This window comes from Natator depressus, chromosome 5, assembly GCF_965152275.1.
Source record: "Natator depressus isolate rNatDep1 chromosome 5, rNatDep2.hap1, whole genome shotgun sequence".
NCBI lineage: Eukaryota > Metazoa > Chordata > Testudines > Cheloniidae > Natator > Natator depressus.
In genome coordinates this window covers 74,129,908-74,142,174 of record NC_134238.1, presented here as the reverse complement: position 1 = coordinate 74,142,174, position 12,267 = coordinate 74,129,908, and the positions used below count along the sequence as shown (strand labels likewise).

Here is a 12,267-nt window from a genome sequence, read left to right as displayed (position 1 = left end):
AGCACAATTAGTGGACTTTCCATGTGAGAATGATATTCCAGCTAGTCACTAAACATGTGATAATATAAGACCTCAGAAAAGGGAAGTCTCACATGAAAAACTGCTATCAACATATTGCTCAGCTGCAAAAAGATGCAAATAAAAGCGAACAATGCAGTATATCAGAGAGTTCTGTTAGTGAGAATAAAATGCAAAACAAGAGCCTCCAATTCTAAAACAAACAATTTAAGTTACTTTACACACTGGACTTCTTACATGAGTAAAGGCCCTCAAATGTATTTGCAGGATCAGGGCCTTAATAAATGTAACTGTTAAACTAATTATAAATGCACAGAACTCAGGAAATTCAAACGTATGGTTCCCTAAGCAGCCATAATCTAACCATCTTGTTTGTTCACAGCATTTTGTTGTTAATTTGTAATGGGTTAGTGTGTAAAACTAACTTAAAATATTTTGTTATATTTGCATGTTCTGCTTTTATCAAATAAACAAAGAACTATATAATTACATCTATGTTCTAGAAACTTCTGAACTCATATCCTCCACAGGTGTGACACTGTATTAGTATAAATCCACCTATGTCCAGGGAGACTAGAATACACAGAATGTAGCATTATTACTTTTACAGATTATCTGTACAATGTAACCAATTTATCATTTATCCTAACATTGAATTTCCTGATAATAAAGATTATATAAACTAATTATGCCCTGTTCTACCATACCTGCAATATTACTGTCTTTCATCCATTTCTTAGTTTTGGTCATTTCCCAACATTTAAGTTTTAGAAATCTGGGATGCTGGCATATCACCTGTCACCTTCGAACCCTATGAAAACTTAGCTTGTGATTACTATTACTATTATTTCTATTCCCTTCTTGCTGAAAATATTCTGCAAAAAAACATGTTTATTACTTTTCTTTCACTCAGCTCTCTGCATATCATTTCCCCTTTCCATATAGGTTGAAAAATCATAAATATAGTAAAAGCTGTGTTATCCAGCATATTGTGGGAATGGGTGGTGCTGGTAACTTTAAAAATTCCAGTTAACTAAGAGGAAAGAAGTTTGGGTGCAGGAGGGGGCACAGGGCAGGAAGAGGTGCGGGGTGCAAGCTCTGGGAGGGAGTTTAGGTGCAGAAGGGGGCTCGGGGAAGGGGTGGGGGAAGGTTGTGGGGTGCCAGATCTGGATGGCGCTCAGTTTGGGCAGCTCCCCAGAAGCAGCTACCTGTCACTGCTGGTTCTAGGTGGAGGTGCAGCTAAGCTACTATGCGTGCTCCCTCCGCCCGCGAGTGCCACCCCGCAGCTTCCATTGGCCGAGGCAGTGCTCGGGGCAGAGGCAGTGCGTGGAGCCGCACCTCCCCCTGGGAGCAGCAGGGATATATCACTGCTTTTGGGGAGCCAAGCAGAGACAGGTAGGGAGCCTGCTGGTCATGCACCAACCAGACTATAATCAGGACTTTCAATGAAGATCAGAAATGCCGGTTTATAGAGCTTTCCAGTTGGTAAAGCACAGGATAACAGAGCTTTTACCATATATTAAGAGAAAATGGTTAAAAATAGTTTTATTTTAAAATTATACTAAGATCCAAGCTGAGGTTTTAGATTTTTCCTGCAAGATTTGAGAATATTACAGATAAATCTCATCCTAGGTTGACATAGACCCTTGTGTGAAGTTGTGCAGCTGGTTGTCATTAGAGGCTACAGAAAGGCCTCGTTATCTGGAGGGGTTACCTGGCAGTATGTGTGGCTTAGTTTGCACAAAGTTTTGCCAGGACAGCTATGTTGATTAGGGGTGTACAAAAAATCACACCCTCTAGTCAACACAGCTAACCTCCCGTAATGTAGACACAACCATGCCGACAGAAGCGTGCTTTTGTTGGTATAGCTAATATCTTTGAGGAAATGGTTAAATTATGCTAGGAGACAAATGCTGAGTCTCCACTAGGGGACTAGGCCAGCATAGTTACACTGGCAAAGCATTTGTAGTATAGACAAATCCCTAAATGAGTATGAGCGACAGACAGACAAGGTGTGTTAATCTACTAAGTGAGGGCTCTTTTCATTGAGATGAGATAAGGAGGGGACAGTGTGGACTAAGACATGGTCTACACTCAAAACTTAGGTTGACATAGCTCTGGAACTCAGGGGTTTGAAAAAATCAGCTCCCTGAGCACTGTAACTATGCCGACCTAATCCTTAGCGTAGATGTGGCTAAACTGACTCAAGAGTCCTTCCATTGACCTAATTATTGCTGCTCAGAATGTGAATTACCTACAGCAATGTAAAAAATCTCTTCCATTAGTGCAGCACCATAGCTGGGTTGCTGTAGTGCCTATGGTGTAGATATGGCCTAAGCTACCCATATTTTACTTCTTGCACCTATGTGGCTTACTAGTAAAGCAGTGTAAGCAATAGTCTTCCTAACTCAATATTCTTTCAAGTTGAGTCGCCAGAAAAATAAATCAACCGCACACAACAAAAGACTGCTTCATTTTAATTTATAATTTAAAAAGAAATTTTTGGCATTTTTCTACTAAACAAATACCTGTGTTTGCCCTGTGGATTTTGTGTGTGAGCTTTAATGCAAAAATACTTACCATTCTGGACTAGTACAAATTTTAGTAACACGCATCCCTGAGTTTTGGCTTTCAGGTAAAAAAGCATTTTAGTTCATATTTAATAATTAGGAATACCTACTACCACTGAAAAAATAAAGGTGTGGAAAAAAACGTTAATGTATTTACAGCCAAAGAGAGACACCTGGGGAATGACACTTGATGCCATAAAAGATATTATGAGGCACTATCAATTTAAATGTCACATTATAATTAGAGATAAGGTGAATGAGGTAATTTTTTTTTGGACTGACTTCTCTTGGTGAAAGAGACAAGTTCTTGAGCTTACATAGAGCTCTTTTTCAGGTCTGGGAAAGGTATTCAGAGTGTCTCAGAAAAATACAAGGGTGGAACAGATATGTGTATAAGAGTTAACACACGTTACAAACCATCATTCCCGATGACACTGATAGTAAACACCTCTGCAGTCATAGGACTAAGGAGGGTTAGATTGTTGTAATGAGCCACAAAGCCAGTGTCTTTTTTTTTTTAAATCCATGATTTTTAGTGTCTAGCAGAGTTATTAATTTAAATTCCCAGGCTTATCTTTTAAAGGTGTTGTGCATGTGTCCATTGAGAACAAGGACTAAGGGTCACACAGGGAGATATTGTTTTATTAAAAGTGTTTGCTCACTGGGTGTTAGTCATAAAATGATGAAAGACATTATAAAGTTACTTAACTTTTAACAATAAGCTGAATTTATCAAACAATTAATTTAAAAAACCCCCAATCTACTTTTCACTAATGGCCTGATCCTGCAAAGATTTGCACATAGGGTATGCCTACACTACAGAGTCTCCACCAGCATATGCTATAGCATAGATGCAGACCTATGTTTGTTTGCCTACATATAAATGCTAAAATAGAATAAAGTCAGGTTTGATTAACTCCAGTTGTGGACTACAATAATACATATTAAATAACAAAGCGAATTAAACTAATGCAGAATAACGCAGCCTACGTCCAGAACCAGCGCAGCCACTCATGGAGTTAACCCGGAGTAATTCTGGGCCAGTGCGGATAAACACACCTGCCCAGGATGTCTGGTCAGTTTCACGGTGGTGGGCGCGACTGCAGCGCCCAGCTCTCACACGCGGCTGGCAAACAGCGTGCCCCGGCCTCGAACACTGCACGGGAACCTTCCCCCGGGCGCGGCTCTGGCGCAATTCGGGGAGGGCTGCGCAGCCTTCCCCCGCCCAGCCCTATCTCCCCCCCTCCTTCTCCACTGGCATGGCACCTCCAGACCGCGATAACCCGGTACCACCCCCACCCCCGCACACACAAGGCGGGAACAGTGACCCTACCTGGCCTTGTGATTGGTTGAGCAGCCCATGGGGACGGTCCCACGATAGGCGCTTGACGCCCCCCCCGACACACACTCACACATGTGACGGGGCCCTGCGGCCTTACCCGAGCTCCCCACCCGCCGCCGCCTTTCACGGCCTCTTAGCGCCACCTGGCGGCCGTCTCCCACATCGCAGCCTCGAGCAGCGGCTTTGCCCAGCCGGCGGCGAAATGGAGGCGGCAGCGGCTGGGAGCGAAGAGTCGGGCGCCGCGGAAGGGCCCGTGGAGACAGCAGCAGGGCGAGAAGATGGCGGCTGCGAGGGCCTGTGGGAGCTGCCGGTGGAGCACTGCGTGAGGCGGGCCGAGTGCGGGCGCTGCCGGTGAGGAGCGGGGCGCGGGGTCAGCCCGAGCCGGGTAGCGGGGCCTGGCGGCTGCGCCCCCTGCTGTTGTGGAGGGGGAAGCGCTGGGACACGGGCCGCTGTCTGCACCCAGCTCTGCCCGCACCGTGTCCGGGCCGCAGCGCGGGGCTCCGCCGGGTCAGCCTTGGGCGCGGCGCGGGGCGGGACGTGCCTTCGGGAGCCCCGAGGCGGGTCTTCTCGGGTGTCGCGGGGCGCTGGTCTCCGCCTTCTGCTCCTTTGCAGGGGGAGTGGAGCCAGGGCGGGGGTCGCAGGTGCAAGTGTCTCTGCTGAGCCACGGGCGGGGGTTGCAGCTCTGCCAATGGCTGACCTTGGCCACTTCACCTCTCCATGCCTCAGTTTTCTCCTCTCCAAAAAATAAAAAAGGGGGGGGGGGAATGATGTGCGTATTCCCTTTGTAAAGCACGGTGAGATGTACAGGTTGTGGGTTTTATACCGCACGCTTCACCTTAGCATCTGCGCACCTTCCACTGGTGCGGTAAGTGAGGGGGGCGGCATTTTTGTTATGTATGTTCCCGTAGCCTTTCCCCTGAGGGAGATGTGTGGATGCAGATGGATGGGCAGGTACAAGGCAACAATGAGACCGTATTAGTCAGCAGTAGAGGCCCAACTCTTATAAGTGTATATAGATAGAGTTGAAATTACAGCAATAGCATTATAACCCCCACCTGCTACAGTCCTGCTGGTAACTCATGAGCCAGAAAGCTCAGTACCGAATGGTACATAAGAACGGCCATACTGGATCAGACCAAAGGCCCATCTATCCCAGTATCATAGAATATCAGGGTTGGAAGGGACCTCAGGAGGTCATCTAGTCCAACCCCCTGCTCAAAGCAGGACCAATCCCCAATTTTTGCCCCAGATCCCTAAATGGCCCCCTCAAGGAATGAACTCGTAACCCTGGGTTTAACAGGCCAATGCTCAAACCACTGAGCTATTCCTCCCTGTCTATGGACAGTGGCCAATGCCAGGTGCCCCAAGGGAATGAACAGAAGAGGTAATCATCAAGTGGTACAAAGCACAATATTCTAGCTCCACAACTTGGGTTCTAAGTTTATGTACATATTCCTAGGAAAAACTGTTTAGTTGCCTTAAGTAGTCATTTCTACCAACCTGTGCTCTCCTGATTTTGATCAGTGTATACCCAAGTAGTATCCAGCAGATGCTGAACAGCTGTGAGGAGGACCTTAAAGCCCCAATCCTGCATGCACTTATGTGCGTGCTTAATGTTCAGTGTATGTAAATGTGCAGGACTGCCCCAAAGCCATTAAGTCCTAAATCAGTGGATCATATAGTACTGTAGTTAAGTCAGAAAATAACCTAGTGTCGGTGAAAAATAACAGGAAATGGCATTTAAAAATAAAAAGACATGGCAGAACTAAGTTTGTGAAGTCTAGACTAGTACAGCGAACCTTGATTCTACTATTTAGTAGTTCTTGCTGTTATCACTTTGTATTGTCCTTGCATTATCGTGTTACTGCTTTCTCAGTGTCCTTTACTTGTATTTCCCTTTAAAGAAACACTGATATTTTATCTTAACTTTTCTTGATAGAACACCCTTGAAATGGTGTGTATCAGTATTTTTAAAAAATCTTTAAAACACTTGCTTTTTTGTTGTCGTGGTGTGTTTAGAAGGATCTTTTGGGTCAATTTCGGAACAATATTGCCAAATGTGCTTGAGCTCCCTTCCAACGACACTTTTTCCTCTTCCTCTCTCTTCACGCTTGCTGTCTCTTCAGTTCATATCACAGGGTATGTCTGATTAAAACGCTACAGCAGCACAGTTTGTTTACCTTTGGGGGAGATACTGCTGCCTGCTTATTTACAATGTCACCTGAAAGTGAGAATAGGCATTCACATCGCACTTTTCTAGCCAGTGTTGCAAGGTATTTACATGCCAGATACGCTAAACATTCATATGCCCCTTCCTGCTTCGGCCACCATTCCAGAGGACATGCTTTGATGCTGATGATACTCATTAAAAAAAATGTGTGAATTAAATTTGGAACTGAACTCCTTGGGGGAGAATTGTATGTCTCCTGTTCTGTTTTACCTGCATTCTGCAATATATTTCATGTTCTAGCAATCTCGGATGATGACTCAGCACATATTGGTTTTAAGAACACTTTCACAGCAGATTTGACAATCGTGAAATGAGCATGATTAAAAATTTAACTCTCAGTGGTGAAATGATAGTTAATTAATATTTATTCAATGGTTTGAGTTGCACTCTTCCAATATTGTTGATAGAAGGATAATCTTTCTGTAGTCATAAGTCAGTTTGTCTTGTGTTCTGTATGTTTTTGAATTATAGTGTACTCCTTACTTCTGGGGGAATTCTGCACCACTGCACATGTGCAGAATTCATGTCCTCTGCAGATTTATGTGCTTCCCCACAGAAAAATGACTTTGTCAGAGAAGCTAAGGGAAGCCACAAGAGCAGTCATGCGACCCTCCCCAACAGTATGTTTTGGGTGCCTAGGGCAACTGGCAGAGAGGTAAATCAATGTGGGTCAGGGTGCAGGACTGGGGAAGATTCGGCTGGTGGCTCCTACCCTGCGCCAGGCTCAGCTGCTAGGTCCAGCTGGGCTCTGGAGGACGGAACTTCCTCTGTCCTTGCACGGCATCCGGGGCTGGGTCAGACCCACCCCCAGACTTTTCTCCCCAGGCTGCAGGAAGCTCTGCAAACTCCCCAACCATCGCTCCTCAGCGGCAGAGATCACTGTATGGGGAGTTGCTCCCCCATCCACCCAACCCCGATGCATCCAGAGCCCCTCATACCCAGACCCTCGTGGTGAGCCTTACTCCCCAACGCCAAGAACTCCCCCTACACCTGAACCCCCCCAACGACCTACCCCCACTCTGCTGAGTCCCACTCCCCCAGCATCTGGACCCCCCCACTGAATCCCCCACATCCCCCTGCTGAGTTCTGTTCCCCCCCCACACCCAGACCCTGCCCTGCTGAGCCCCAACCACCTTCACGCGGAGCCGCATTACCATTGCACCCAGAATCACTCAACAAGCCCCTGTGCATCCAGATTGCCTCCCACACCCAGACTGCCCCACACAGAACCCTCTCAATCCACACCTGGATCCCCCCACACTAAGTCCCTCCACACTTGGATCCTGCCAGGCTGAGCCTGCCTGCCCACACCTGGCATGTAGGGGCAGGGCCCTGGGGTGTTTTGTGGGGCAGGCTTGATCCTTGCGCTGTGTCAGGGTTGGATGCAGTCTCACTGCTGAGCCATGTCCCGTGGGGGAGCTGCACAGTGACCTCCTACCTCTGTGCAGCCAGTTGCCTGTGCTCCCCAATGCCATGCTGGAGCCTCCACATTTATTTGACAAATAAAATTTGCAGAATTTTAAAATATTGTTCGCTGAATTTTTATATTTTGGCACAGAATTTTTAATTTTTTGGCGCAGAATGCCTTCAGGAGTAACTCTTCAAAATCACTTCCAATACCACTGTAAGTTGGTAGAATGTTTTGAAGTCATTTTAACCCATTGATTGGGGAGAAATCTTCAGTTATCCCTGGAGTTGTTGTGGATAATGATATAATATTGCCATCTAATGCCTCATGGTGTATTTTTTTGTACAAAGAAATTTGTTTAGATTTATAAAATGTGCTTATCAAACATAGGCCTTATTTACAAACAAGTTACACTAATTTAAAAGTAAACTATATGTTTCACAAACACATTTAAACATTTTTAAGCAAAGTGTTGCTTTCATTTTAACTAAATCTGTTTCTGCATGGTTTAGTGTAAACACTCCAATGTTTGTGTATAGACAAGGCCATAGAACATAAGAACACCTACAGAAATAAAATACACAATAGTTGAAAACTAAGCCAAAAGCAGGAGTAATCACTGGAGCTATCTGGCTTTAGATTCAGGAAGACAACTTTGTGTCAGTTTACATTTAGAATACCATCTTCACAAACAGGGCTAGATATGTACTTTATTTTAAAAATGAAAATATAAGGTGTGTGTGTATATACATGCGAACTGCATAGAGTATATTAATAATAGATATAGCCCATGTCAGTGGACATAACAGATCTTTATGATCTTATTACGAGATGATGGTTAAAGACTGTTCTAGGTTAGTGGATTATTGGTTTGTTGTATGTTCTTTTGATGCCAGTTCACAAACTGATTTTTACAATCCCCACTCAACCAAATGTGTTTTGGTTGGAGAAGCTATCAAGCTTGTTATAGGCTCAAAATATAACTCAGTTGAAAACATTAATGCCTTGTTTGAAAACATGCCTATGGTGGGTCTAGCTGGGTAAACCATCAATTAAACTAGAATACTGGATTAGCTGGGATGGATACAATGTGAACTTGCCTGTCATGCCATTGCTCTGCCAGTTCTAGTCCAGTGAGCAACCAGATGATTGTAATTGACATAAGTGCTGTTCTCTGAAGCCTGTCCCTTTAAAATACAGGTTATCTGTTTTGTATTAATATAAAATGATTGCTGTCAATAAGACTAGCAAGTGTCTCAAGAAATATTTAACAGAACTGACTTTGCTAATTCTAACAAAATGGAAAGTAACAGCTATTGATTCTTTCACCACCCCCATCATCCCGCCCCTTCGTTTAATGAACTTGGAAAGAGTTTAACATTTAGATGTGATTTCTCATCACATATACATTTTTGAATTTTTTGGTGATTGCAATTGGTTTGCCATTTTTAAAGATTTTTTTTTCTGAAGATTTAAACAACCTGCTTAGCAACAGGGTTTTTTTTTGTTTGTTTGTTTGTTTGTTTGTTTGTTTTAAACTGTAATCAAGAAAAGTAGATCCAATTTAATTTCTATGTCATTCTTGATAGCTATACTAAAAGAAACAAACCATATTCCCTTTTGAAATTTTGCTTTATATTTAAGCACAATTTCAATTTTAAGAGACCTCCTGTGATCTCTTCCAACCCTAATCTTCTAAATGAGACCATGTAGATATTTTATTTTAAAATTATACTAAAATCCAAGCTGAGGTTTTAGGGTTAGGAAATGGTGCTCTTACATAGACCAGTGCATTGCTGTTCCCTAAATGTAGTATGCTGCTTTAAAAAAGGTGGTTGGTCATATACAAGAGGATGACATAAAGCAATATATAGCGATTTGTTGGCACAGATCTTGGTTAAAGGTCTGTAAAAGCTATGTGCACAGTTCTTCCACAAACTTCAAAGGGAATTGTGCATGAGAAGTATTTGCAGGAACAGGCCCTATGATTTTAACCAAGGAAAATTTAAATTATCTGGAATATCATCTGTAATAGATCTGTGTTCATGTGTTACTTGTGTGCTTGTGAATTGAGGTCTAGCAATCTGTGAAAGTAGTCCTAGGTATCTTTGTATGTTTGTGGAATAGGAGTAATAATTCTTGCTGTTGTGAAAAAGAAATCTTTTTAAGACAGCCATTGCTGCTTTTTATAATTGTCATACTGTTTGTTGTGATTAGGGCTGTCAAGTGATTAAATAAATTAATCATGATTAATTGCGCAGTTAATAATAGAATACCATTGATTTAAATATTTGTGGAAATTTTCTACATTTTCAAATATATCTATTTCAATTACAACACAGATTACAAAGTGTACTCACTTTATAAACAAAAGAAATAGTACTTTTCAATTCACCTAATACACGTACTATAATGCAATCTCTTTTTTATCATGAAAGTTGAACTTACAAATGTAGAATTATGTACAAAAAACCTCCATTTAAAAATAAAACAGCATTATCTCCCGTGAATGTAAACAAACTTGTTTCTCTTAGGTTTCAGAGTAGCAGCGTGTTAGTCTGTATTCGCAAAAAGAAAAGGAGTACTTGTGGTCTAAGGTGCCACAAGTACTCCTTTTCTTTTTGTTTCTTTTAGCGATTGGCTGAACAAAGAAGTAAGACTGAGTGGACTTGTAGGGTCTAAAGTTTTACATTGTTTTGCAGGGTGGATTTGATTGAAACCATGATTTAAATCATTAGTCAGGAAGACTCGATTTAATCATAGATTTCTACATAAAAGTGCACTCTTGTTGGTTGTTATAACCTTAATACGTATTCTTCACAACTCAGAGATAGATGTAGGTTTCATTTTTAGAAGGTACACACTATACATTTTTAAAGTGATTTATTTTGAAAACTTTTCGGATTAGTTTTACAGCTATCTCAGAAAATGAATGGTGGTTTGGTTATTTCATTTACCAAAGGTAATTGAAGCAGATATGTATGAAGTCATTGGGAGGTGAACTCTCTCCAATTCAACAGGTTAATCATTAATATTTGGAGGATTTTCTTGCCATGCTGTATTAGGAGAACATCCCCAGACACACATTTAAATTGCTTTAGTTAACTGAAACAACAACGTTTTGTATTCTGGATTTTTTTTTCTTCAACAGCAAACATAATATTTTAACAAAACAAGCAAATGAATTTTTGAATTCAGCTAAATATTCAAGTTTTTTAAAATCAGGGTTGTTTTTGTTAAAATTGTTTTTAACTAAAAGAGTTAAATGAAATATTTTAAAAAAACAACAAAAATTAAATTGACTGTCAGCCAGGTAACATGAGAAATTTAAAATATTGGCTTCTGCAGCTAAGTTGGTCGTCTTCACCTTCATTTTCATGTTTGTTCATAATCTGGAAAAGAAAAACAAGCTTTCCTGCTTTTTCAGGTCCCAAATGATTTCTCAATTTGGCATGAATTAGCCCAAAGGAAGAAAATATTCTTTCTACACCGGCAGAAGAAGCTACTGCTGTTAAAAATGAGATTATCACTTCAACAGTCTCTGAATCTAAGTGCTTAAATGACTTCCACCGGTTCACTGGTATGACTTTCTTTAAAACATCATCAGGAAACATATATTTCTTGAATGGTTCACACTTAGCTCTGAAGTTTATTGTAGTTGTCATTATGGAGGAATGATTGCTGGATGTCCATGTCATAGCCAACTCCTCTTCTTCAGCAGTACCCTGGTACTGAGTATTGAGAATATTTGCAAGAAAATGAGCTGGAGATAGTGCTTGTCCCATTTGTTTTTTTAATGCTTGTAATTTACCTCTGTCATTGCATATTTCTCTTTTTAAGATCTCACTCAGTTCCTTCCAAATTTCAACAGCATCGGCAATAGAACAGCTATTTCCCTTTTTTTGTTCAAGGCTACAGAAATAGGCTTCAGGGTGCTTAGCATGTGTTCAACATTTCTCTTAAGCCCAATGTTGAGAACTTTGGCTATGACAGTGCCATCTATTTTTTTCATGATTTTATTCTCAAACTGTCATCAGATTAGGCCAGTTCTTGATATAGTGCTCAGAACAGTCCACTACTGCGTTCGATCGCTCGTCTTTTGGGAGAGTTAGCTTGGTTCCTCCCACTTTTTTCAGAATAGCTGCTGCTAAGTGGTTGTTACAGAAGTATCTTGCAATTTCAGCAACATAAGCCTTTATTTCTGGAACACTGAAGTCTTTGGCTAGGAGGTGCATCAAATGAGCACTGCAACCGTATGTTATTAGCTTGGGATTCTCTTCTAAATGTTTTTCTCATTTTGGATATAATTGCAGTATTGTCTGTGACCAAGCTGCGTACTAGACATTTGCATTTTTTTTCACAGTTTGTTATAGCTTTTACTGCTATTTCTTGTAAGTTTTCTGTTTTGTGTGCATTTCCTGAGGTATCAATTGTTTCTGTAAGGAAGACATTCCCTTCTTCTGTTGTCACACAAGCACATACAACAGGATCATTGTGGACATTGCTCCACCTATCAAGACTCAGGTGAACAATTTCATCCTCCGGACCTTTTGCACACTGCTCAATTTCTCTTTCATATACTTTATCCAGCAATTTGCCTGCAACATCTGCCCTGTTGGGTGGACTGTATCCTGGTCTTAATGACTGAACCTTGTTAATGAAGTTAATCATACAGAAAGGAGAGTTTGTTGCATAAACA

General features: G+C 41.8%; 1 protein-coding gene across 1 annotated transcript in view; it reads left to right on the top strand.

Moving 5' to 3' along the window:
- The first annotated feature begins 3,928 nt into the window (after positions 1–3,928).
- DTWD2 (DTW motif tRNA-uridine aminocarboxypropyltransferase 2) overlaps positions 3,929–12,267 on the top strand; it is a 181,177-nt gene continuing 172,838 nt past the window's right edge. The window contains exon 1 of the mRNA XM_074953008.1: positions 3,929–4,281. Coding sequence (XP_074809109.1) covers positions 4,133–4,281 — 149 coding nt within the window. The 5' untranslated portion in view covers positions 3,929–4,132. The remainder of the gene's footprint in view (positions 4,282–12,267) is intronic.